This window comes from Apodemus sylvaticus, chromosome 3 (genome assembly GCF_947179515.1).
Source record: "Apodemus sylvaticus chromosome 3, mApoSyl1.1, whole genome shotgun sequence".
NCBI classification, from domain to species: Eukaryota; Metazoa; Chordata; class Mammalia; order Rodentia; family Muridae; genus Apodemus; species Apodemus sylvaticus.
Window position 1 is genome coordinate 154,675,881 of NC_067474.1, and position 26,988 is coordinate 154,702,868.

General features: G+C 52.6%; 1 protein-coding gene across 5 annotated transcripts; it reads right to left on the reverse strand.

Annotated features, from left to right (window-relative positions):
- Window positions 1–118: 118 nt before the first annotated feature.
- Window positions 119–25,345, reverse strand: Szrd1 (SUZ RNA binding domain containing 1). Of its 5 annotated transcripts, none has more exons than XM_052177930.1 (4): window positions 25,260–25,345; window positions 7,391–7,440; window positions 5,551–5,802; window positions 119–2,899 (listed from the first exon to the last, which is right to left on the reverse strand). In XM_052177930.1, the coding sequence occupies exons 1-4, from the start codon at window positions 25,308–25,310 to the stop codon at window positions 2,797–2,799; spliced, it is 456 nt and encodes a 151-aa protein (XP_052033890.1). In that variant the 5' UTR covers window positions 25,311–25,345; the 3' UTR covers window positions 119–2,796. The 5 variants fall into 5 exon arrangements, with proteins under 5 accessions (XP_052033890.1, XP_052033889.1, XP_052033894.1 ...); XM_052177929.1 differs by having other exon boundaries at window positions 5,551–5,805; XM_052177934.1 differs by lacking the exon at window positions 7,391–7,440.
- Window positions 25,346–26,988: the final 1,643 nt, after the last annotated feature.

Consider the following 26,988-nt stretch of genomic DNA (forward strand, 5'->3'; position numbering starts at 1 on the left):
CTGGGGAGCCCTACAGTGATGGACCCCAAAAAGCCTTAGCCTCTGCAAGAGCAGGAACCCTTCAGGGCTGGACAAGCAACCACAGTGAGATAGGAAGTCAGAAATGAGGACAAATGTCTGACAAGTTTAAAACATGTATTTAAAATACAATTTATAAAATGCTTAATCTGCCGACTCGGGAGCCCGCGGTGGGGGTTGGGGAAGGAGCTGCCTGCCACAGCAGCGAGCAAGACTGCAGGGTGCGGCCCTCCCTCCCAGGCCCTCTGTACAGACGCCCAAGGGTCCCCCCTGGGTCCTATGAGCAGAAGCAGGACCTGAGGTTTTCTCGGGTCTCTGCTTACCAGGGAGACTGGCTGCAGCCCTGCCGGCCCATCCCTGAGCACAGCACCCCCATGGGGCAGGGCAGGGTATGGCAGGGCAGGACAGGGCTAGGCGGGACAGATGGGCTCTGGAAGGGGCTGATGGCAGCAGATAGGGTGTGGCCTCCTGCCTGCAGGTGGGGAGCACCCTGATTGAGGGGACTAAGAAGGGTTGGTCACCAGACCCGGGCCCCCAGCTCCTTTGGTTATAGGCTGACATCAGAGTAGTGGCTCATGGGAAGCGGTTAGCTGGAAGGGCTGAGGCCTGGCTCCTGGGGTCCAGGAAGAGCTGGGGGAAGGGACAGTACCATGAAGGCAGACAAAGGGGCAGCAGCCTCAGGTCCCTGCCCTTCATCCCCCTGGGGATTTCCAAGCCAAAGCCTGCAACTTACTTAAAAGACAGAAAGAAAAAAAGAAAACAAAAGCACTTAATGGAGTTATAGACAACTACAAAAAAATGGAAAAACACACGCGCGCGCGCACACACACAAAAATAAACCCCACAAACACACAAATTCCAAACCGTTTCCCACGCCCCCTCCCCCAACACCAGTCTGTTTTCTTTCCTTCCTTTCCTTCTCTAGTGGTGCCGGCCACCTCTCTAGGAGGCCAAAGGCACGACTGCTGGTGGGCGTGGGGAGGCAGGTGCACTGTGGGCGGGGCCTTCTTTGGCCAGACTGAGATGGGAGAGGCACTCCTGCAGCTCTCACGCGCAGATGCAACCTGCCCTTGGCTTCCACTAGAGGGGACCAGGCAAGTGGGGGTTTCTGCACCCTTCTCCAAAGGACAGTCTGTCCTCCAACCAAAATCACTAGCCCCTGTGGGCGGGCCCTAGACTCTAGCTAGCAGCCAAGTTCCTTCCTACCCTGGGGGTGGCCGGCCCTCCTGCTGAGGCTCTGTTCCCGTTCACTCCCAGATGGCCCCTGGTTTCAGGCAGATCCAGGACTGTGCTAGGGAAGAGCCTCTTCCTAATGGGCAGATGATGTGGGCCATTGCTACAGGGCAGAGGCCAGAGGAAGCCAAGGCGTTGTGACCCTGCAAAGCTCAACACCTTGGCCGTGTGGCTGCCCTGACCCCATACACCACTCACTCCCAAACCTGAGTGCTGGCCAGGAGGGGAGGCTGTCAGGCAGGCCGAGGGGTAAGGCGAAGTGCATTGGAAGAGCCCAAAAAGCCAGAGAGCACCTGGTGGGGCACAGCCGCCCTCTCAAGCCTCTCCCACCGAGAGCCAGGGCAACCCTCCAGGCTCGGGACAGGGATGGCCCTCACGCCAGCCAGCCTTGCTCTGCTCGTGAAGGGGCAGCCGAGGCCTCCGAGGGAGCAGTCTGCCATCTGCCTGTGCTGAAGCTCCCCTGCTGCTCTAGCTCCACTCCTCACCAGGCAATGATGCAGTCTCTGAGCCGGGGCCAGCCACAGCCGTGGCGCCCCACGCGTCCCTAAGCGCTCCATCCAGGCTTGCTGGAAGGGCAGGCCTCTCCCTCTGACCACTCCAGGCAGAGGCCTGGAGCTCTGGAGCCAGACTCTCTCCTGGGCTTGTGCGGAAGCAAACACTGCACACGTGTCACCACTGCCTTCCTGAGCCCGGGGTCACTCTGTGCCCTTCTCTAGAAGCAGCGAGCCTGGCTGGTAGGGAGCCAGCCCCCCGAGGGCGTGGGGAGGGGAAGCCGGTCTCTTTCCCCATCTCTCCCCCAGGCTCTCGGAGCTATCTCTAGGCGACTTAGCCGGGACTTAGCTGGAGAAAGGCGATTTAGGCACAGATGCTCTGGGGCTCTGGAGCCCGGCCTCTCCTTGGGGCGGCAGTAGGGAGACAGAAGCTACGCTCATCGAAATCCTATTGGTTAATGTTTCTAGCAAATTTCCTAGAAACATCTTTTAAGTGACTACTAAACTACCCTTTCTCAATTAAAAATTCATTAAACTGCTAAAACCCCTTCCATGCACTTTTTCTTGCAAATCAGATATTTGTATAAACAAACAAAAATAGGAAGAAAAAAAAAAGGATATTTTCAATGGAACTTTTAAGTGATGGCGACATGCACTTGGGGTGGGTGGGGGAGTTCTCACTTGTGTTTTGAAATCCCAAATTAATGAGCATGATAAACTGTTATTGCTGGCACTGGCTTGACCCCAAGTGGCCAAGTGGCACTGTCTGACCCTCTACTCTGAGTCCTTGGAAGGCTCCCCTAGTCCCCACCCTTTCCCTTTCTATTGACTTGGGACAGCCCTTGTCAACATGCCAATCACAGTGGGAAGGGGGAGGCAGAGGTCACAGTGCATGGGGTTCAAGGTCACAGTGGGCGGAGCAAGGGGGATCACAGTGCAAGTAAGTCAGGGTATTCCCTCTGCTCAAGTCCAGATGTCTGCCACAGCAGTGCGGCCCATGGCAGACGATCCAGGAGGCGATGGTGGCGGCTGCAGCATCCTTTCTTGCCTGCATTTATCTGCGCTGTTTGAAGCCTTGTGACCCATCAGGACCCAACGGCTGTCTGATCACATTACTGGGCTGCCTGCTGTCTTCAGGTTGGGAGATCCTGGTTGGCCTAAAGGAAGATAAAAGGAAGGCCTTGAGGATAGGCAAGATGCCCAGATTCCTGAGTATGGGGTGCGCGTGCGCAGGTGCATGTGTGTGGCCAGAGATCTCAGGTAGCAGCCGCTATCCTCCACTTAGTCAAGACAGGGCGTTCACTGAAGCAGGAGCTCAGCAGGCATCAATTCAGGCCCCCACGCCTGCTGCCCCACCCAGGGCTGGAGTTCCAGCCACTTGTAGCTTTGTGTGGCTTTTATGTGGGTGCTGGGATTCAAACTGGGGTCCTCATGCTTGTGGGATCCTGCAGGCACTGTGGAGCCACACCCCAGCCTGAAGTCCCTGAACCTTAGAATCAACCCATGGGTAAGGCTGGAGTTCCCAGCCAACTCGAGCTTCTTTGACCAGCAGACTAGGGGCATGCATTTTCCACTCTGGCAGCTCCCTGTGGGAAGGAGGAAGTGGTCCCAGGTTCTCCTTCGAGCAGTTACAGCATCCCCCCTTGTCATGTGCCACTGCTTATCTGTGAGCAGTGGAGGGAGGCGCGACCACGAGCACGGCATCTTCCTCAGAACCAGCCAATGCACACTGCTCCAGGGCCGGGCCCTAGCCAGAGCTCAGGAGAGAGCTGCACCCACCTGGCCGACTCCTGCTTCCCTCCAAGCACGAGGCTAGCTGCTGAGTCCTAGTACTAGAGGAGACAGAAGGAAATGCACTTTCCCACTCCAGACAGGTGCAGACTGAGAGGAGAGAACAGAACGAATGTTCCTTCAAAACGACGACGATGGCACTAGACATGGTGGCACGTGCCTGTCACTGTCAGGGAGGCAGGAGGACCCCAGTGCAAGGCTGCCTAGGCCACACCGGGAATTACACCAGCATGTGTGAGAACTTGGTTTCAGAAAGCCAAAAGGCAAACTAGGCACTGTGGTGCACGCCTTTAATCCCAGCGCCTGGGAGGCAGAGGGAGGTGAGTGAGTCCCAGGACAGCCAGGGCTACACAGAGAGACCCTGTCTTGGGGAAAAGAATATCCAGAGAAAGCCCTCAACACTAGAGAACCAGGGTATATATGTTCCGAGGCCGGCCGCTTGCCTAACAGGCTTGCACCTAAGAGTGCAGTCCCCAACTTAGGGGAGAAAAGAAAGAAGAGTCCATCGTGTGTGTCTGTAACCCTACCACCTGAGAAGCTGAGACAGGAGGACTGCCAGGCCAGCCCAGGCTACAGGATAAAACAGTGTCTCAAATACCAAAATTATGAGCTGGACATGTGTGGTGCAAGGCACAGAGCTTGCCACCTCGCATATATGGAGCCCTAGGTTTGGTTGCAGTTCCGTATAGAGCAGGGGATTGAAGACAGCTGGAATCCCCGCAGACACAAGGTAGAGACAGAGGGATCGGCATTCAGGGTGCTTATTCTACAACTGGGGCTGTGGCGAAATGAGCTAAATGAGACCCTGTGTCAAAAACAACAGATAGACTTGTGTGTGCCAGCCAGCACCCACTTCTTCCCCGATCTTCAACCACATGATCCTTTATGTGTAGAGTTTTCTGTCTGCCTGGATGCCTGTATATGCATACATGATGCCAGCAGAGGGCACCAGACCCCACTGCAAATGGTTGTGAGCCACCATGTGGTTGCTGGGATTTGAACTCAGGACCTCTGGAAGAGCAGGCGGTGCTCTTAACCGCTGAGCCATCTCTCCGGCCCATCCATACTTTATTTTAAAAACCTTTTAAAGCTTGTATGTAATACATGTGTACCCCAAAGCACAACAGAGAGGTCAGAGGACAGCCTGCAGGGGCCAATTCTCTCTCCACTGTCACTGTGAAGGTTCCAGAGATTGACCTTGGGTGCTCAGGCGTGGCAGCAGGCATTGAGGCCAGCCTGCACCTGGGTGCTGGGATCCTAGCGCAGGTCCTCAGGACTGAAGAACAAGCAAGCACGCCACTGACTGAGCCCGTCTCCAGCCCCTAAGGTGGCAGGGTTTTCTGTCTGTTTGAGTTTGGTGTTCTTGGTTTTGAAACAGGGTTTCTCCGTGGCTCTGGCTGTTCTGAACAACTCACTTTGTAGACCAGGCTGGCCTGAAACTCACAGAGGTCCAGCTGCCTCTGCCTCCTGAGTGCTGGGATTAAAGGTGTGTGCACCACCACTGCTTAGCTCCAAAGGCATGTTTAACAATTACTATGTCATCAGAAAGTAACGCAACACAAATCTAACATCTTAAAAAAAAAATGAAAAGAGACCCAAGTGAAAATTACTGCGAAACTCCCACGGGGCTGCTGGAGGCCAGGCAGCAATCCCGGGTGCTGGGGGGACCCAGGCAGAATTCAGCACCTTCCGGCCATTGCTCCCTTCAGCACTGACACACCGAAGGCTGGTGGGCACGGCCAATGGCCCCTCCCCTCCCGACACCAGCCATCAGGTTAAGTGGTTATGATGCATGCAGCTGACAGCCTGACTCAGCCCACCCTTTGACCTTGTAACGTGTACTCTGAGGGACCCATCCACCACCACACAGCCCGACAGCACCTTGGGCTGGAGAGAACTCCACTACTACAGCGCTTGGCTCTCAAGCTAAGGACCTCAGTTCGATTCCCAGAACCCACATAAAGGTGCCCAGCAGGCCAGGTCCCCCCCACTGCCTGCACCCACACTCCTCGCTCACCTGTCGAGGATGGGTTTCTCCTGCTCCTCCTCAGGGCTGGCGCTGCCTAGGATCCGTCTCCGGGCCTCTGCATACTCCGCCTCCCGCTGTGCTAGGGACTTGACTGGAAGGGCTGGCCTGCTGGTGGAGTTGGGGCTGCTGACCACACCGTTGCTGGTGGGTCTCTTGAGGATGCGGATCTGTGGAGGGGGCCCCGTGGGAAGGCTATCGTCTTGAATCACAATGGGCACTTTGGGAGGAGATTTGGATTTCCTGCTGACAAAGCAAACACAGCTTCATGAATCCCACAGGGAGCAGAAGGCCACCAGAGCCCACACCCTCCTCACTGTCTCTCCTTTCCTACTGACTAGTCACCTGGCCCAGGACCAGCGGCTGCCCTCCCACACCTCAGGCAGGGCAGCAGCCTTGCCATCAGCTCTGCGGGGCACAGAACTGCTCCAGAGATCTAACCCTGCAGGTCACCACCCTGTGGTCCTGGGACTTCCTCTCCATGTGCATAACAGGCCCAGCAAGCACCGTTTAGCCCTTGAACACACAACATTTCACACCCAAAATTCAATGAATGACTTTGATGAAAACCCAGCTTCCCTACACAGACCAGAGTGTAGGAAGCTGGTGAACTGGGGCACCCCTCAGCCCAGGTCTCCTACAGCATGTGCTCAAAATGAAACAATACACAGACACCTGCTATGCCACCCAACCTGGCAACAAGCAAGACAAGATGTACCAAGCCCTCTCTGCCTTCTGGCAAGTGACCTGTCAAGAGACAGGCTACACCAGAGCAGCAAGTAACCTCCACACAGGAGCCTCTGAGCAGAGACATCTCCCTCACCAGGGCGCTCTGCTCTATCGGGCAGCGGCGGGGCTGGGATGAAACTACTTGGCAATGCTCAAAAGAGAAGCATTGTCCAAGGCTGGTAGATGTGCACATCAGTGCCAGGTGGCCGCGAGCAGAGGTGACATTCCCCAAACACAAAGAGGACCACCACCACCACAGGGACGAGGGAGCAACGGAAGGCTCAGGTGAGAATGGGAGCAAGGCAGGGAGAACCTACGCCAGCCACCAGCCAGCGCGGCCCGGCTCTGTCCACAACCGCTGAGCCCACTGCCAGGGCCCTGACTGTCAGCAGGGTGGGAGCACTGTGCTGTGTCAGATGCAGGGTGGGTGGGGATGACATGGAAAGGGACCTGGAACCATGGAAAGTAGCTCCTGGGAATCCTACAGAGCCAGCAGTCTGATCACAACAGCAGGGAGTCTGGAAAGCCAGTGTGTCCAGACTCCCAGAATCCCCTGGGGGTGAATGTAGTCAGTTCTCTCTGGTGCTTGGCCCTGGGTTGCCTAAGCCCAAAGTCACCCACTCTGAAACCCACTAACCACGCTACACGATGGTGAGAAAACAGTCCTTAAAGGTTTCCCAAGGATTTCCTAGACTCTCTCATTCCAAGATGTCCTAATACCCTAAGCTGGCAAGCTGGCAAGGACACAGAGGAACCAGCTGTCCAGACTCTCATTGTCACAAAAGTCACCAATACCCACAGGGAGAAACAACCACTCCATACTTCGGAGCCACTGGGCACAGCCACACACAAACCCAAATCTTGTCACCTCCCTCTTTCCATCAGACAACCTCACACAGGGGCCACTGAGGCTGAAGACAGCTGCAACACGTCTCACCCCAAAGCCTCGATCCAGTGTCCTCGTCACCTACTGGGGGGGAAGAACGAGCTGCCCAGGAGCCTGAACTCCCAACACCAGCAGCCGCTGGGGAGCACTGCGGCCTGCTCGCCAGCGCCAGCGCCAGTGCCAGAGCCAGTGCCCGCCGCCACACAGCAGCCTTACCTCTCCTTTTGTGTGATCTTCAGTTTTTTTTCCAATCGTCTGTCTATTTCCTAGAGGAAAAAAATGTATATAAAAGTGGAAAAAAATCTCTCTCAAATAAAACCTTAAGTCTTTATTTTTCCAAGCTAAGGGCAGTGTCTTCTCTCCAGGCAGGGACTTGGCTGTGTCCATCAACTAGACCCGAGGGTGGGGGCCGGCTGGCTCCCTGGGAAGGTCCGTCTCCCTTAGCCCTGAGCACAGCAATGGGTCTGACCGCCTCATTAGATGGGGTTTCTGTTTCGGCCGGTCTATTATCTTCTTCAGTCACTCCAACCACTCCAACTTCCTCAACACGCAGCTATCCAAGCCGTCTCCCCACTCCAGCACTCGAAGGGCATCTGAGCTCTGCCTCCCCATCCCTCAGTCTACCCTTCCTGGTTTGCACTAGAACAGGACCGAGCTGTCAGTGCCTGGCCCACCTGTCTGCAGCATCCTCAGGGGCCTGGGCTACCTCCTCCTCCTTCTGCCCCTCCTCCTCCTTCTCCTCGCTGAGCCCACCAGAGCGCCTGCCCCCTGGTGGCTGACTCTCCCTTTGACGTCTCCTCCCAGCCTCGCCAGTTCCTAATCTAGTTTGTAGCCACACCAGCATTCTGTGGCCAGCACTTAGGGAAAGAGTAAAGAGAAGGCTGCTGTTTGTCTCCAAAGTGACCCACGGAATCTGAAGGTAACTCAGAGGGAAGAGTTCTCACTAGAGCTGATTGTCAGACAGTCACTATTGTAGAAAAAGTTAGGAAAAGAGCCTGGGGAAGAGCAGGTGGGACTGTCATCAGTACATTTAGGAGCTCAACTCCTGTTCACCTCAGCAGCCTGGGGCAGCCTCTGCAGCCAGCTAGAACAACTCCGATACCTGCAGGCAGACTGCAGAGCCCTGAAGTCTCCATCTCCAGGCTGTGTCTGTCCCTCCCTCTGGGGACCAGAGCAGCTGTCTCCTGGAGGTGAAGGGCCGGGCACTCAGCACGGCTTCTCTCAAGAGTGGCTCTTAGCCACTGGCTACTTTGCTGGCAGGGGATCTGGCATGGTCAAGACATTTCTGGTTGTGAAGACAGCAGAGGGTGACAGTAGGGGCTGCCCTGGGTGGAAACCAGGCACTGCTAAGTGCCACACACTACAGGGAGAAAATCAGAGTTTAGCAAACAGCTGACCATCATGAAGTGAGCCTGGTGTTTTCTAGCAGGTTCATTTCCCCCTTTCCTAATTTGTCTTCTCTTCCAACAATACAAAACTATGCTGTCTGAAGCTAGTACAAATAAGTACAAATATTGCCACAATATTGTTTCAGGCAACACAGCATACTGTGCTTGGGAGGCACAGCAGCCTCTGGGACACCGGGAAGGCAGGAGAACCTTCCGGCCCAGCTGTGACAGAGCTGTGACCATGAAACAGTCAATGCAGGGGGTGAATACAACAGCAACAATAAGAAAGTAACCAGAACGCTTCTACCAGACAGATTCTACACCAAGCATAGCTCCTGACAGAACTGTGATACAATGTCATTTCAAGGGCAAATCCAATGTCTTCCACTAGCTGGCTTCTGTGTCTGTGTGTGTGCAGGCATGACCTGGTGCCCATCGCCTGGTCCAGAAGGCGTCAGATGCAGCTGGAGTTAGATGTCTGTGAGCTGCCTAATGTGGATGCTGGGATTTGAATTCTTGTCTTCAGGATTGAGCAGAAAGTGCTCTTAAGTGCAGAGCCACCTCTCCAGTCCCAACGTCTTTCTCTACTAAGTTCCCCTGCTGATCCCAGTTTCTCATCTTAACATCTATGAAATGTAAACTTTCAAACAGATTGAAAGTCAGCATCTTGTCCCAACCAAGGTAGGAGCTCAGTTTTATTTGTAGGGACAAACCTGGAGCAACAAAGGGGTAGCAGGCCACTAAAGAACACTGGTCACAGCTAAAGACAGGGACAGGCCACTGCCAAGGCCTGGCTGACAAGCATACTATTTTCAAAAATTCCCAATTCCTGACTTTTACAGGAGATTCTTACTTTCCTATCGCCACAAAGGTCAAAGGACACAGAGAGGCAAGTTGCTCAGATATTCTGATGAACTCTGAGCTGCCTTCTTCTCTAGGGCTACAGGAAAGTCACCTGCCCAGTTCCTGCACTGGACCTGCATGGAACGAAGCCTTCAAGTGCATCTGAGAAGCATCTGTCCTACCCAGTCATGACCAGCAACGCTGCATACTGCATTACTGTCTCTCCAGTCATCCCGAGATGCGGAACTGAGCAGCTCACTGCGAGGCTCTTAGACTTGACCTGGTCACTCTCCAAGCCACATCACTGGCACTGCTACATCAGCCATCCCCGCAGGCAGCGAAGCGGGTGTGGCGGAGGTGTGTGTGTGGGGTGTTTCCTGTCAGGTCACAGACCAAGACACCAAGCTGAGCTCTCTAGTGGAGTAGAGCTGACTGTCTGCAGACTGTTCTGGACAGTGAAAAGGGAGACCACTCTGCAAGCAGCTGGAGAGAGCCCCGCCCACATGTCAGTCAGTCAGTCAGTCCGTCCATCCGTCCGTCTGCCCTGGACACAGCTTTCCAATCTACTTGCTCCCAGGCTCATTGTGAGAAACAGCACAGGTAAACTCTCCCACAGGGTGTACTCCAGGAACAAGCAGGTCTCCTCCAGAGACACAGGCCTATACTGGTGTGTCACACAGGGAAGAATGCTTCCAACAAGGAGCAAAGTCCCTTCCTTCCTGTAGCAGAATGTTCCCTGTCCAATCAATCACTTTGAATATTAGTACAAGAAGACTGTAATTAGACAAGGGAAAGGGAAGCGGAGCTAAGAGTTGTAGAGACGGGGTGACAGGGGAGAAAGGAAGATGGACAGGAGGAAGATGATCCTTAAACAGCCACAGGGAGCTGCAGACATAAGAGGCTGGAATGACTGGGATACCTTGTCTACTCTAGGTGGGCAGCGGGTATCATTCTCAAGGGGCTCTGAAATTATTGCGTGGGCATCTTGTGAGTTGAGATTTTATTGATCTATATATATAAATCTGACTGGTTAATTATAAGTTTCTAGAGTTTTGATTTCCTGAGTTACTGGAATTTAGGATCGCCGAACACAGGGGGTTTATGGCTGAGCAGGTACGGGCAGCACTGAGGCAGGAGAACCGGAGAAGGGAGGACGGCCAACTGGGGCTAGCTAGAAGGAGTGAGACCGACCGCAGGGCGGAGAGGAGCTGGGCCTAGCACGGGAACTAGCTCTTCACCTTTTCATTATTTCCCGCAACACCCACCCACCTTTATTTATTTATTTATTTATTTATTTATTTATTTATTTATTCATTCATTCATTCATTCATTCATTCATTCATTTATTATTTAAATAAGGATGCCCAGAGTCCTGACAGTGTCACCAGCCCCCTGGCTAGGGAGACAAATGAGAATGTGAACACCGCCCAGACAGTGAGGACCGTCTGGGAGGGCTGTGCCTTCTGGAGAGGTCTCTAGTGACAGAAGACAGAGACTGTGCTCTGGAGAGTAGCAAGGATTCCTTTCCTCTGGGTCCAAATCCATGTCAAAGATCAGCTGCCAAACCCAAACACCACATGCCCTACTGCGCTACCACCCAACGCCAAGCATGCCCCTGAGGTCAGTGTGTGGAGGCTGAGGCAGGATGGAATTCTGGCTCTTCCTCGGGGTCCCAATTTCTCTATAGATAAAGCAGAAGGCTTCATAAAGCAGAATGGACCTAGAGGGAATACAGCCTACACAAGGCAACCCAGTCCCACAAGACAAATGAAAAGGATAAAAGCCAGGCTTCCTGGTCTGAGGGCAGAGGTTTGGGCAGGATGGTCCTTTGGGGGTGACTGAGAGTCTGTCCCCCAGGAGAGTGGGAGCACAGCTTCTCTGGCTGTTGATGCTCTTTACCCTCACGATGTATGTGCTTGTAGAGCCCCTGGCACAAAGCTGTGGTGGAAGCCAGGAGCACGATGGGGAAAAGCTCACTCTAGGAGGCCAAGTGTGTGGAAGGGGTGGAAAGGGCTGTTACAGCGCTCCCTGCCGTCCGGAGTGTCCAGGGTCAATTCCCAGACCTACACGACAGGTTCCAGCTGTCCCAGGGGAGGGGATCTAATGTTCTCTTCTGCTCTCCACGGGCACTAGGTGTGCACACAGTGTACAGACACACAAAGACTCCCCTACACATAATAACTGCCTGGGTAGCACACACCTTTAGTTGCAGTCAGAAACAGGTGAGCTAGCCTGGTCTACATGGCAAGTTCCAGGAGAACCAAGGCTAAATACATAGTAAGACTTTATCTTGATAAACAGAGAGATGTTAAGCATACCAGGTACTGCATGCACGTGCTTGTCAAGGTGCGTGTGCACAGGGCAGGGACTGTCTCCAGGATAACTTTCTCCCTTTTCTCCTCCCCCCTACTATGTGGGTTTCATGGCCAGTCACTGGCCAGTGTCAAGCCAAAGCCAAAGCCTTCCCCTGCCAGGCCACCTCACCAGTACCAGTCTACTTTTATGAACCGGTTATAACCTGTGTAGGAACAAGGGAGACAAAAGGGACTGGGGTCTGTGTGAAAGGCAAGGACGATTAGGACCCAAGGTTTACTCCTGTAAAACTGAGAGGTGGCCAGGGCCAGGGCCAGGGCCAGGTGTGGCGGCTCGTGCCTGGAATCCAGCACTGAATAGGCTGAGGGCAGATGGTCATGAGTCACAGGTCAGTCTAGACCATGCGGTGAGTCCGAGGCAAACCTGGGCTACAGAGTGAGACCCTAGGTCAGAAAATAAACCAACAATGAGTTGCAGAGACGGCTCAGTCGAGAAACTGAGGACTTGCGTTCCAGTCCCCTGGGCAGTGCTGCCAGCCTACCCCGAGGCCTGGCATGGATGGAGATGGTCAGATCCTGGGGCTTGCTGGGCAACTAGTCTAGCTGGCACTGTGAGTTCCAGGGTTAGAAACCCTGCCTTACAGAAAACTTAAGATGGAGGCTGTGGACCAGACACAGGGGCATGACATGTAATTACAGTGCTGCGCTTGGGAGGAGGAGAAAGAGTTGCCACAAGTCCCTGGCCAGTCTGGGCTACATGGCCAGACAAAATTAAAACCGGGCTCAAGAGACTGCTTGGTGCTTCAGAGTGCCCGCTGCTCTAGAGGAGGCTGAGTTCTGGTATCCACATCAGGTGGTTCACAAGTGCCTGGAATTCTAACTCCAGGGGATCTGAAGGCCTCTTGTGACCTCTGTAGGCACCTGCATACTGTGTACATACTGGTTACACAGATACACACACATACAAAAATAAAATAAATCTTAAAAAAGAAAAGGAAGAGCTAGGCAGTGATGGGCTACAGAGAAACCTTGTCTCAAAAGGTTAAATATAAATAAATAAATAAATAAATAAATAGGGGCTGGAGAGCAGGTCCTGTGATTAAGAGCACTGACTGCTCCTCCAGGTCGTGGATTCTATTCCCAGCACCCACATGGCAGCTCATGACCGCTACAACTCTAGTCCAATGGGATCCAATCAATGCTCCATCCTGGTGTGCAGACATAAATACAAAACACTCATACATAAAATAAAAAGTATATTGAGGGAAAAAAAACCCCACATACATACAAATCCCCAACACCCCTCTCTACCCTGCCACCAAAAACTAAACAAGCAACCAAAACTGCTACAAGGCGTGGCACTGGGGGAGTTGCTCAGTAAGGGGAGGAGGAGAAGAAGGAGGAAAGACAGATCAGGCTATGAGGGTCTGTCTCGGTGTGAAGAGCAGCGTGGAGACAGCCACAGTGCACCTCAGACGGGAAGCTCAAGAAAGGTCTCGTGGATCATCTAGGGGTGGTGGAGCCTTGAGCAATGGTCAAACCAGCCCCGCTCACAGTGAGTGAGCCCAAATACCCCACTCACTCCACACGGGTTGTCCTTTCTGGGACTTGAACTGCTGTTGCCAGCTCCAGAGTCATGTTCTCCACCCGTCACAGTGTCCAGCCTAGGGGGATGGTGGCTGCCCCAACCCACTGCAGAGTTAACAGGATCCTCTGGGGATCACTGCAGCCACCCTAAGCCTTAAAAGCCCCGAAAGCTGCTTCCGATAAAGCCCTGGCTCTAGATTACAGAGAGTCCCTTTGACTGGTAACTTCTCAGATAACTTCTACCTGTCTGTCACTTTCTGGCTTTCTCTCACTCAAGGAACAATGATCTTGAGCTTCCAAAGTTAGTATGTCCCAGCTGGGTGGCCAGGAAGCACATCTCCAAACTGAACTGTGTGTGGCGAGAGCTGTGAAGAAGAAACAACAGGCCTGGCCTCTGTTGTATCACTTGGCTCACCTTTAAGCCCAGCACTGGAGACGCAGAGGCAGGCAGACCTCTATGTGCTCCAGGCCCACAACAGACATAGGCACCCATGTCCCTGGTTATAGTCAGCAGTGTGAGGTCCCAGCAGAGCTGTGTCCCTGGTCACAGAACCTGATGGTTCCCACACACCTGGGCAGGATTCTGGGTCTTCCTGAGGTCTTCAGTCTCACTCAGGGACAAAGCAAAGGAATTCATAAAAATCAGATGAGTGTGGTGGCTCCCAGCTCTACTCCCAGCACCTGAAAGCCTGAGGCAGGAGGATTACTCTGAATCTGAAGCCAATAACTTCAGAAGGAACAACCCATTTGTAACAGCAAAGCCTGATCTATGACGGGAAAGAATCACAGGCAGGTTGTGGTGTCCTCTAAGGAGCATCTCCAGTGCAGATGCGCGGCACACAGCTCTCCAACAGCGGCAGAGCCCATGCAGACGCCTGTCCTGCGTGCAGTCCGCACTGGCTCAGACTGCCTGGGCTGGCTGTCCCTGCTCACTCTACTTTCTCTGGCAGCCACACCCTTCCGGGAACACCCAAAGTTCTGGCACCTCAGGTTCAAAAATTAAGCAAGTGTCTAAAATAGTCTGAATGATAAATATGGGTATATGTGATTTTGAAGCCTTTCATAAAAAATTACAAAAGCACACCTGGGGCAAAAAAGTCAAACTATCCATGTGCTAAGTTAAAGCACACGACAAAGCCAAAGCTCACTTTAGGGGACAGAGAGGTGCTCTAAGGTGCTGAGTCCACGGGTCTGCTATTTGCCTGTCAGCACAGTTATGGGCAAGCCTGTTTTCCATTCCGTTCCCCACAAGACATCTCTCCCTTCTTTGTTACTCCCAGAGTGAGCGAAACATTCCACTTGAATTAAGTGGGTCACCACAGGGCACAGGATCTGGCCCTGACTCCCTCTGAGGAAGTCTAAGCCTTGGCAGTGCCTCCACTGCTTCCCTGAGGGAGGGAGCTGGGGAGCGTCATCTGTGGAAACCCTGCTGCAGCAGATGCCCTCGGTCCTGGGGCCCAGAGGTGAGCAGGCCGCTGTGCTGGTGGGCAGAGCCAGACAGCGGGAGACACGAGCAAACCACAGACTGTGCTGTGGCATGTGGCCCTGCCGGACTGCAGGACACAAGTATCCGACAGGAGCGAGGAGAAAAGGCACTCAGAGTTGGGCGAGGGGGAAAGCTTAGTAGAGGAGGAGGAGAAGACGCCTCCCAAGGATGGCGAGGATGGTGCCTCAGAGCAAGTTTGCTTAGCTGTGAGGGGAAGGTCCCCCACTAAGGCCCGCTCAGTGCTCAGCTCTCGAGGTGTCTGCTCTGACCCCCGTACTGGGGAGCCCTCTGGACACTCCCCCCTGCTCTAGCTGTGCACCTCTCAAGCTAGGGGTCACACTGAGGTCACTATTAAAAGCCAAATGCACACCAGATTTCCCACTTAATTCAGAATGTGAATTAGTGTAGTTATAATATTCTAATGATTAAAAAATTAAATTTCATTTATTTTATTTTATACATATGAGAACCTACATGCATGTGTCTGGTGCCTGTGGAGGCCAGAAAAGACCCCCTGGAACTGGAGGTTCAGGCTATCATGAGTCCCCACATGGGTGCCGGGAACTGAACCAAGGCTCGCTGCAAGAGCAGCAAGTGCTCTGACCCATGGGTCACGCCTCTAGCTCCAGAGTTAAAAATCTTCAACATGGATTACATAATGGAATGTTATCATTTTTTTATATACTGAGTAAAATTTACATTATTAGGCTGGGTGTGGTAGATGCTCTGTAAGTTTAAGGTCAACCTGGCCTACACAGCAAGTTCTAGGGCTATATGAGGAGCCTGTTGCAAACCCTAAATAAACAAACAGATAAATAAAGTGAATAAATAAATAAATGCCAGGTATGGTGACACACACCTGTAATCCTAGCACTGAGGAGGCAGAGACAGGGGAATCACTGTGAGTTCACAACAAGCCTGGTGTAATGAACAAGTTCCAAGACAGCTAGAAGAATATAAGAGCCTGTTCAAAAAGGGAGGGAGAAAGGGAGGGAGGGAAAGAAGACAGACAGACTGATGTTAACAGCCGTGGCTCACAGTCTAACATTAGTATAGGCCATGGTCCCCCGCAAGGGCAGGGCACTGGTCCCTGAGGGCTGCACAGCAGCCTAGAAGCAGGCAGCACTTCCCTGGCACACAATGCTGGTGTGGGCCCTGCCTGGCCTCAAGCAAGCCTAATCCCACTCAGCCATGGAGCTGGCTCACAGCTGCCGGACTCACAGAGTCGGAATCCTCAATCCCTCAGCCTCCCAGAAGCACCCGGCTGTCCGCGCTTCTTCCTGAAGGACTGTTTCTTGGCCCAGGCTTCTGCAGAGCCTGTCTCTGCCCCCAGAGACTCTTTCTAAGCCTCTGAGCCCTCCCCTAATGGGCAGGTTCCTCTGCTCTCCTGGCCACTGAAGGCTGGAGGCCCCCAAAGTTCAGACCCCTCTGCTACATTCACCTTGACTGTCCTTGCAACTTGCTATGTAGACCAGGCTAGCCTCAAAGAGCTCCACCTGCCTCTGCCTCTCAAATGCTAGGATTAAGGGCTTGTGCTACTTTGGCGGGCTGGCCGGCCTGCCTCTCTTTGTTTGAATGTTTATTTATCTCACACATGTAGAGGTTAGAGGTTCTCACCTACCATCTGCCTCAGTCACCCAGCCTCCCACTGACCCTGGGTTGGTTTCTTTTTGAGACAGGACCTTACCTGTAGGGGAGGCAGATCTCAAACTCACGGAATTCCTCTGCCTCAGCCTCCCCAGTGCAACCGTGCCTGGTTAGAGTAGCTATACATCATGGAGGTCCACAGATTCACACACTGACAACTATCTGGGTGGCAGACAGGCGCTTCCTCCACCATCACGAATGCTCAAGTTTACATGTTTACATGCCACGGCAACAGCTCTTGGTTGGTTCTGCTTTCAAAATACACACTGAACCTTCTTCACAGTAGGGGTTCAAGTCACCGAGACCCTGGCTCCTGCCCTGCAGCCCCACCTATATCCCCTCAGCAGACAGAGTGAGACTTAAAACTGACCCTGGCTTCCTGCTGCAAGGTAGTAGTACCACCTAAGGTCTCCACCAATTCTGGAGCCCCAGTGCCTTTGACCTCATGGGCCACTTTCCTTCCCCCATTTAGCTGCCACATCAGCTCCACTGTTCCTCAGACAAACACAGTTCTGCCCCAGCCTCAAGGCCTCCATCCATCCTCAGCCTGGAATGTCCGCAGGGCACAACTATTTCTATCCTCAAGTCTCATCTTTTATTTTGTCCTGGTATTTTTGGTTTTGGTTATTTGAGAGAGTCTCTACATAGCCCTGGCTGTCCTGGAACTCGTTATGTAGATCAGGCTCTCTGGAACTCACAGCACCCCTTCTGCCCCAGCCTCTCCAAACCGGAGTTTCCAGTGTCTCGGCAGCACAGCACAGCACAGCAGCCCTGTTACCTTTGCCCTCAGACCCAGCCTTGTAAAACGTACTCTGCCCCCGTTGTTCATGCTTCCTGGGCCTCTAACTCCACTTGCCTTTCTCTGTCAAGTGCACATATAAAACATGTGCGAAGATCTCACCAAGAGAGCTAGCTCTGTGAGCAGACCCTTCCCACTTGGCCCAGGAGCCGACAAACAATGCCCACACAGCAACCTGCTAACCGGCCGTGTGGAGCAGTTCTGGAGCGGTCCCAGTTTTACAGATGGAAGAGAACCAACTCTAAGAGGTTATGTCACAATACAGTTCCAGTGTGGACTGGAGCCAGGATCAACTGGATTTGTCAGTGATTACACACTTTCAAACTGGAGCTAAGGGGAGCTGGGGTGCAGCTCAGAGGCAGAGGTGAGATAGACCTGGGACTGTGCTACCCCTCAGCTGCGCGTGTGGACTGCGTGTAGTATTCCTCGGTGGGAGAGCAGGCTCTGCAGTCTCTAGTGTGGCACATCCTCTGGCTACCATCTCCAATCCCTGCCGCAGCCATAGGTGCACACGCAAGCGCCAGCTTGACAAAGGACACACAACCAGTGAAGGAACCAACCGGCTCCTCCACCAGGCAGGTTCCAGTGAACCCAGGTTTCTTAAGAAAAGGCAGGATGACTTCACAGCCAGCCAGGCAGTGACAAAAGGCAAAAAAGCTCCTAGGCAGAAACCAGGCCCAGCAACTTAAAAGGACGCTGGCAGAGAGGGCTTCAGAAACGGCAATCTGCAGCCCGACAGACACAATGGAATGTTTGCCTTCGGACACTTCATCGCTAGGGTGGGAGGGAATCCATGCAGGGCAAATAAAACAGGGCAAAGTCTCTAGCACTCTGCGCTGTGGGTTTGGGTTTCACACAGCACCGAGCAACTGTACTTTAGTCCTCAGAAACAGAGAACAAGAGAGCCCTGGACAGTCTCGGGCCTGTGAGTCCTCGGGGTCTGGAGAGCAGTGACTTTGACACCCAAACACAGCATAGCCCTCACCCCAGCCTTCACTCCCCAGTCTCCAGGCCAAACCTACCAATTCAGGGTTACAAATGCGAACCAAGCAGAGAAGGCAGGCAGGAAGCTAGCTGCCCCAAATCAGACCTGGCGTGAACCCACAGGCTAAGTGGCTTCTGTGGCCACACTGGGAGAAAAGTGAGAAGCCCGTTCTTCCTAAAGGACGCATCTCCACCTCTCCCACAGGCTGTCGGGTGGGTGGACTTTGGAAGACGAATCAAGTTACTATCCCAACACCTCCAATTTTACTTGCACACCCAAGGGTGCTCTTACCAAGTACAGTTTAGAATCACTCGGTGGCATTCAGCAGGTAGAAGAGAACACAAATAGGCCACAAGACACACAGAAGGTGCTCCAGAAGGGAGCACCCAGCACCCACGTGAAGGCACTCCAGAAGGGAGCACCCGGGACCCACGTGAAGGCACTCAAACCTAACCCCAAGCAAAGATTTGTCTCTCTCTTTTCCACCTGGTCAAGTGTTAAAATGGTATTTCAAGCCAGCTGAAGGCAGGCTGAGGCAGAAGGCTGACAAGGTCCAGACCCACCTGGGCTACACAGTGAGACCTAAAGGAATGGTTTAAGATCTCATGCAGCCAGCACCTGCATCTCTGGCAGTCAGTGCTGTGGGGGTTAAAGTGGGCTTCCCAGCACTGGCCTCAGGTCCTGAGCCGCTCACCCCAGTTAGGAAGCAGGTCAGGCCCAGGTGAGAACTTCAAAGAACTTCAAAGACAGAAGGGAGAAGCACCTCACCAGTTAATTACCCAGTTGGTAACAGTGAGCATTAAGGTACACTCAAGACTGTAGTGAGCTAGTCCACTGTCTCTGACTGACTGTAGTGAGTTCGCTCCACTCAGAGCTCTTCCAGAAAAGGGTGGTAGTGCCTGTTCACCCTCGAGCCATGCAAACAGGTAACAGGAGCAGGACGGGCAGTGGAGGATCTGCCATGCTCTGTGCGCTGAGCCTGGTCTGACTCTCAGGGTCCATAAAGAACACAAGTCTGACCTCCACGGACTGGCATATAACTCACCCCAGCATCAAGGCTTCCACTGCCCACAGTTACCACCCTTTGGGGAGCAGAATGGCTTACTTCCTGCGTACAGAGGGGACATCTCAGCCCCAGGGACAAGATAATGTGCACACAAGCCACTGATGGGATTTGTTCCCTATTTCTGTGGCGTTTGGTTTCTTTTTTTGTTGTTGTTTTTTTGTTTGGTTTTTTTTTCTAGACAGGGTTTCTCTGTGTAGCCCTGGCTGTCCTGGAACTCACTCTGTAAACCAGGCTGGCCTCGAACTCAGAAATCCTCCTGTCTCTGCCTCCCAGAGTGCTGGTATTAGAAGCGTGCACGACCACCACCACCCGGCGGCATTCGGTTTCTTAATGTATGGAGTCAACATCCTGCAAGAACAGATGTTAGGATGCTGTGTGTCAACTATTTTTGTGATGACATCTCCGGGGTTGCTAACAGCTTCTGCCCACACGCCAGGTGGTACTCTTCCCGAGCCCAGCCCCCACCCCACGGCACTACCCAAGAACAACAGCGGGGGCTTTAGCTGGAAGCTCAGTGGTACTTACATTCCAAGTTCAAGCCCTCAAACTACAAGAAGAAAGAATAAATTAGTTTTTAATAAGTTTTGTACTTTGGACACAGCCAGGTAAAGCATCTAAACTCAATCTCTTCCTAGGAAACCAACACATAGTGTCAGTCTTCACAGGAGAAAAGTAACCCACACCTGTGAGGGGAGCATTCGGAAGACACTGCTCTGTGGAGGGCGGCTACCTGCATCAGCAAGGACTGCTGCTCACAGAGACCGGATGTCCTCCAGAGGAGGGACTATTAGAGGGCTGGGTCACTACATCTCCACAATAGCGGCTTTCTCTTGCAGGATCTCACCCACAGCTTTTCTCCTGCAGAAGGCAAAGCCCACGGCAACCATGGAGCTCGCTCAAGTGCCCAGAGCATGGCCAAGAACAGGCCCCAGGCAGCCCCAGGGAAAGGGACTGGGAGTCGCGGCCAAAAAGCTCATTATCCGCCTTTCTCAGAAGCCAGGGGGAAGCAGACCTCCTTCCAGGTCAGGTTCAGCCAACTCACAGCCACCATGCCTCAATCGCTAAAAGCTCTGCAAAAAAGCCCCTTCAGAGAACACTGCAGGTCCCAGGACTCAGGCTTCCCGAAAAGATGATTAGTCTGAGGCCTTCAGGCTTGGCAGGGCTGGGCGCCCAGACTAACTCAGCTATTGTCTTGTGCCTACTCCACAGTCAACTGCACACATTCCAAAACGACAACAGAATGAAACAAAGCACCTTGTGGAATACAGCCGCTCCTCCAAAGAAAAGGGACAGATTTAATCTCTTAACTGAAAATCCAACTGCGTCTCTTGCCTCTGCAGAAAAGGAGGGCGGAGGCAGGGAGACAGCTATTTAAAGCTTTCCACTGCTTTAAGGACAAAGTTGCAGCTCCCAGAAGCAAGTTCAAAGCCCCCACAGACCTCTCTGGCTCCATGTTTTTCCACTGAGTCCTGCCAACCTCAGCGTCTCCGGCCAGGAGGAAATGCTTGCAGTGCGGAGCACCCGCCCCCCTCGCCTCATCTATGTGTGCACTGGCCACACCGCCACCTGCCCAGCTCCCAGACAACGCGGCTCCGCTCGGCTCAGCTTTCAAATCTTCTTTTATTGTTCCTCTTTTGCCCGAGACAGTCTCCCCACGTTGCCCAGGCTGGCTCCGACTCCTGACCCTCTTCCCTCAGCGTCCTGAGCTTGGGATTTCAGGTGTGCACCACTAATCCTGACTCTCGGTCGTTCAAGGCTTGTGTGGACATAATCTCCTCCATGAGACCTCTGGCCTGGCACGGCACCCACTTGTTCACCTTCTACACAGTGTTGCTGCTCCTCTGATGCTGGAAAAGTGCCCCAGTGCCTGGCACACAACTGATACAATGTCTAAGGCCGCTTTCTCACTGGGCCAAGCATCACGGACCGGCAATGTGTGGGTGAGTGGCTCACGCGAGTGGAAAGCAAACATACGTATGGATTCTCAGCCCAGAAGACTAGTTACCTAGTTCCCCTCTAACCTGCGCAGGACATTCTCTTGGGCGTGGCAATGAGCTCAGTAGCAGATCTCTTGCCTGGCACAATGGAGACCCCGGGTTTCATTCTTGGTCCGGGCACTGTATAAGGGGGTGGCGGGACTGATATGGAGGCACCCGGCTATGATCCTGGAGGCAAGAGGATCTGAGTTCAAGGTCAGCCTGGGCTTCAGAAAGACCCTGCCTTTAAAAAGCTTAAGGGCGGTAGTGCTGACCTAGTTCAATCCTGGGAACCCCAGTGGGGGAGGGGAGCCAACTCCTCCAAGCTGTTCTCTCCTCCCCACATACAAATTCCCTAAACACACACACAACAAATGTGAGAAAAAAATACATGTTCTTCCCACTAGCTGTGTAATTGGAGAGAGAGAAAAAAAAGGCAAAGGAAACTCTAGGGAAAGGTTGAAGTGCTTTTTAGCCGCCAGCCTAGCTCCACTGTCACACACACACAACCCTTTTCTAGCTGAGGTGCTTCATCAACAAGAGAAGATAGGCCACTTTCCATGTATTTCTTTTGTCCAAACAAGCGGCGTGTATAACTAACTACCTTCAAAGAATCAGAACCAAAGCTGAATATGGTGGTTCACACCTTTAATCTCAGCAAAGCAGGTGGGTCTCTGAGTTTGAGGTCACCCTGGTCTACAGAGTGAGTTCCAGGACAGTCAGGGTGCTACACAGAGAAATCCCTCCTTGGAAAAACCAACCGCTGATCTACTTTCTGGGGCAGGAGGATGTCTTCCAATTACAAACTGCTCTCACTACCATCTGAGACTTGCTGAAGATGGAGGCCACAGGTCAAAGTTGGAAGCAGGATGGAAGAGTCACCTCAGGTAGTGCCTATGGCGCATGGCCCCAGGTCTGATCCTCAGGGCACTCCCTAGCAACAGGCCAGAAGCAACGGTGACTCAGTTTCCACATCCCCACCAGGCACGTGTTAAACGAAGCACGTCTTGGTGAAAGGTCAGCTGTGCTCTCTGAACTGTGTTTAGAGTGTGGCTGTAACCTCTCTGAAGGAAATGTGCAGAGGTGCGACTGTCCATGAGGGAAGCAGTCACAGATAAGCAGCAGTCTGGTTAAAAAACCACCTGAGGTGATCCTTCAGCCGGCCCTTCCATCGGGGAGCACCAGACTCTGCCCTGGGGACTCTGAAGACACTTAAGGGAGATGACGTCAGATCCTGAGCCAACTCTGAGGTGCTGAAGGGCAGGGATCCCCTGGATCTGCAGACTCAGTCTGCACACTCTCACAACCAGCCAGCTCCCAGCCACCCATCTCTCTGCTTCCACCCACGGTTTCTTCTGCTCGCTTGCTTGTTTAGGTCTTTCTTTTTTGGAGGTGAGGTACATTCAAAACTCACTCATTCCGGGAAGGGAGGCAGGGTAATGTAAAGCCAAGAATGTCACACCAGCAACCACCCGCACCTCAAAGCCACGGAGTCAACCGACCTGGTGCAGTGTGTGAGCACGCCGCACCCTCTCTGTCCTCCCCTTCATGTTAGACATGTTGGCAAGACTCAGGGGAATGAAGTTCCTGACAGCTTTGAGAGAGCAGGCCTGGAGATGGCGACAGTGCCAGCATCTGGGAGGTGGAGTCTGAGCACTCTGCATTGAGGGCCAGCCTGAGCTACAGCGTATAGCCTGACATCCACAAGCAGCACATCTTCAAATAAAGACCCAAAGCCAGGGACCTGGGAGGCAGAGGCGGAGGGAGGCTGTCTTAAGAGTCTAAGGAGAACCAAGCCTACACAGTGACTGTGTCGCCAGCCAGAGCTACAGTAAGACCTTATGTGGTGGTTTGAATGACAGTAGCTCCCACAGACACTAACCTGTGAAAGCTTGGTCTGCAGTGTGTGAGACTCTCTAGGCATTGCCTTGGTCAGAGGGCGTCCCTTCTCAATGAAAGGACAGTAACTACGGGTCTCTGTTTCCAAACAAACAAACAAATTAAAGCAAACATACTAAGAATGTAGGGCAGCACCCGGAGAGATGGCTCAGGGGTAGAGAAGCGCCCACTGCTCTTGCAGAAGACAAGCAGTTCCTTCCCGGCACCGCCATCGAATGGCTGGTGATGGCCTGGAAGCCCAGCTACTGGGACGCCGATGGCTTCTGGCACCCTCAAGCACCCACATGTCCATGGGAAGAGAATGCACACCCTCACTTTCTCTGGGAGTAGTTGCACATGCTTCCAATCCCAACACTCCCCTCAGGAAGCCGAGGCAGGCAGAGCTCTGTCATTTCCAGACCAGCTGGTCTACAGAGCAAATTCCAGGACAGCCAGGACTGCACAAAATCTGTAAAAACCAGGGTTTTGAAACGCCATCTTTTCAAAATAAATAAAATAATAAAATAAATAAAAACCAGGGAAAAAAAACCTGTTTCCCCCCTTTCCTATTTTTTTAAATACAGGAGGTGAGACAAGAGATGTCTGAATAGCACTCCTCCTAGTGGCAGACCATAAATGCCTCTACCGGATATTTCGCACACTTCCTAACAGGCAGTACACATTCAAAAATATTGGTGGAATGAATCGATACCTAAACGACACCAGTTACTCACTACAAAAAAAAAAAAAATCTTATTTGTTGAGCATGGTGGAGCATGCCTTTAATCCTAGCACTCCGAAGGCAGAGGTAGGCAGACCTTTGTGATTTCGAGGCCAGCCTGGTCTACCTGGTGAATTCTAGGATAGCCAGGGCTATTATAGAGAGACCTTGTCCCCAAAACTACTAAAACCAAAACAAGCACTTACTTTGTTGATTCAAAGGAAATGCACCTTAAATCTCTACTAAATCATCTCTGAACCAAGCACTCCTTCAAATGCTCCTTAATGCTAAGAAGGAAAGCATCACCAATCTTTCGAGAAATGCTGAACTAGCGGAAAAAACTTCGAGGCCAAGTTTCAACATTCCTGTGAAGATACACCACCACTGCTGCGCTGGTTAGAAGCGCTAGGGGCAGACAGCCCCGGCTCCTCCTCCAGCCTGGTCGATGTGACTCCCCACACATAAGCTTTTGAGGTGAATGTCACCCGAGCCTAGCCCAGCTCAGCCCGGGCGCGGACACATGGTCACCAAAGAGACATTTCCGTCTCCACGAGGGTTAGCGTTGAACCTCAAACTCTGAAATTACCACGATAATCACGAACCTAATAGACGAATCCCTACTTGGGATAATTTTTTCCTTTTCCTATAACTTTTGGAGGCAAGCAAAAACTCCCAAATCATACCGATCGGTAATCTCCCCTTCTCGCAGGCGTGAGGCTATCTTACAAATCACACCCTCTTCTTCCCTTCCCTTCCCTCCACCCAGACGAACGTAGTCCGAGATCCTCCCCACTTCGCAGATCTTTGGGTGGGTCCCGGGGAAGAGCGGATGCTTTGCAGAGTTTAGGGGAGCTCTGCTGAGATCCCCGGGAGACTCGGAGTAAAACTGAAAGAGGAAAAGAGAAAGGAAGAGGGAAAACCCAGGTTCGCTCACCGCGGCGGAAGGCGCACAGCGGCGGGGGATTTCGGCCCAGCGCCCAGTGGTCCCAGAGGACACATGGTTGCTTGCTCCCCGCAGTCTCGGGGCCTCCTCTCGCTCTTCCTCCGAGCTAGGCTCGCTGCCCGAGCCCCTCCCTCACCAGACAGAGCACAAGAACTTTAAAATGGTTCCTAGGGCGCGGGGGACCGGAGAGAGTTGCCCCGGGGTAGAAGGTGGGGCGCTCTGAGCGACGCGCACACCGCTGGGCGGAGAGGCACCGGCAAAGGTGGAAGGAGAAATGGAACGCGGCCCCTTTAAGAGGCCTTCATGGCGCTCCGGGACCGGGGGCCTCTCTTCCACCTCCGGCCCGGTGTGGGAGACCCTTCCTTGGGGAAAACTATCCCCAGACCCACTCCCAGGAGGCTTCCCTCACGCCAGGTCCGCCCGGCCCTGCCGCGGGGCGGCAGCTCCTCCTTACCCCGCTGTCTGCCGCCTCCTCCCAGCTCTCAGCGACCTCCTCATCTTCCATCTTACTCGCCGCTTTCCCTCCTCCCCCAACCCCTCCCCGCGCCTGCGCCTTGAAGCGCGCCTGGGTCGCGGGCGGAGGCACGCAGGGCTTTCCTCAATGGACCACGCCCCCTCACCCAGCCCGGAAGAGGCTCCAGGCCAGGTCCTCAACTAGCCTGGTCTGCCATCTTGGATGAGGGCAGAGAAGTCAAATAGACCTCCATCTTTCTTGAGGTCAACACGCTCGCTGGTTTACTGAATGAGCGTTCAAGTGACATCACCTGCTCCAGTTCGGGAACTGTGTAGTTTGGAACCATCTTTTCTTAGTGCAGGCAATAATTGAAAATTCATTTTTTTTCAAAATTTGAATCTCAAAAGAAAAAAGGTGAGTCTTTTTTCTAAGCTACAAGTTATGTACAAGTTATGTGTTTATTCTACAACATTCTTGAAATATTTCTATACTTCAAGAAAGGATTAAAAAGTATCTCTTAGGCTGGAGAGATGGCTCAGTGGTTAAGAACACTGACTGCTCTTCTGAAGGTCCTGAGTTCAATTCCCAGCAACCACATGGTGGTTCACAACCATCCATAATGAGATCTGACGCCCTCTTCTGGTGTGTCTGAAAACAGCTACAGCGTACTTACATATAATAAATATTTTTTCAAAAAGTATCTCTCATACATAAAAAATTGTTTAACACAATTTTTTTCCTCATAGAACGGTATTCTAGGGGCTGGAGAGATGGCTCAGCCTTTAAGAGTACTGGCCACAAGCCAGGCAGTGGTGGTGCACGCCTATAATCCCAGCACTCTAGGAGGCAGAGACAGGCAGATTTCTGAGTTCGAGGCCAGCCTGGTCTACAGAGTGAGTTCCAGGATAGCCAGGGCTACACAGAGAAACCCTGTCTCGAAAAAACCAAATCCAAAAAACCGAAAAAAAAAAAAAAAAGCAAAAGTACTGGCTGCTCTTGCAGAGGATCCAGGGTCAGTTCACATCCATCTACTAACTTTGGTTCCAGGGGACAGGATGTCCTCATCTGGCCTCCGTAGGTACCAAGCATGCATATGGCACGCAGGCATACAGACAGACAAAACATGGCCAAGGACTTTAATTCTAGCACTGGGAAGACAGAGACAGGTGAATCTCTGTGAGTTCAAGCAAGGCCAGCCTTGTTTACATAATGAGTTCCAAACTAGCGTAGGCTACATAGTGAGACCCCCGTCTCAAAGTAAATAAATAAAAATCTCAAAAAAACTGAAAAAAAAAAAAACTAAACACCCAGCATTTCACTTATCCGACATGGCTTTATGTTCATTGTGTTGAAATTTTTAGTTAGTTTCTCTAGGATCATGGTATGTCCTCAAATGGTGTTAATCAAGACTGACCAGTGTGGTGAAACCCTTGATCAAAGAAGAACGATAAAGCGGCAACAAGAAAAGACTGGGGAAAAAAAAACCCAACAGCTGAAGACTGTGAAAAGCAATCTTTATTGAAGCAGGCCTACCTGGGCAGTGCTGGCACATGCCTTTCACCCAGCACTCAGGAGGCAGATGCAGGGGGATCTCTGTGAGTTCCAGACCAGCCTGGTTTACAGAGTGAGTTCTAGGCCACCAGGGCTAGAGAGAGAGAAACTGTCTCAAAAAACTAAACCAAAAGGAAACAAAGCAACAGCCACCCTCCTCCCACCCCTCGCCACCTTA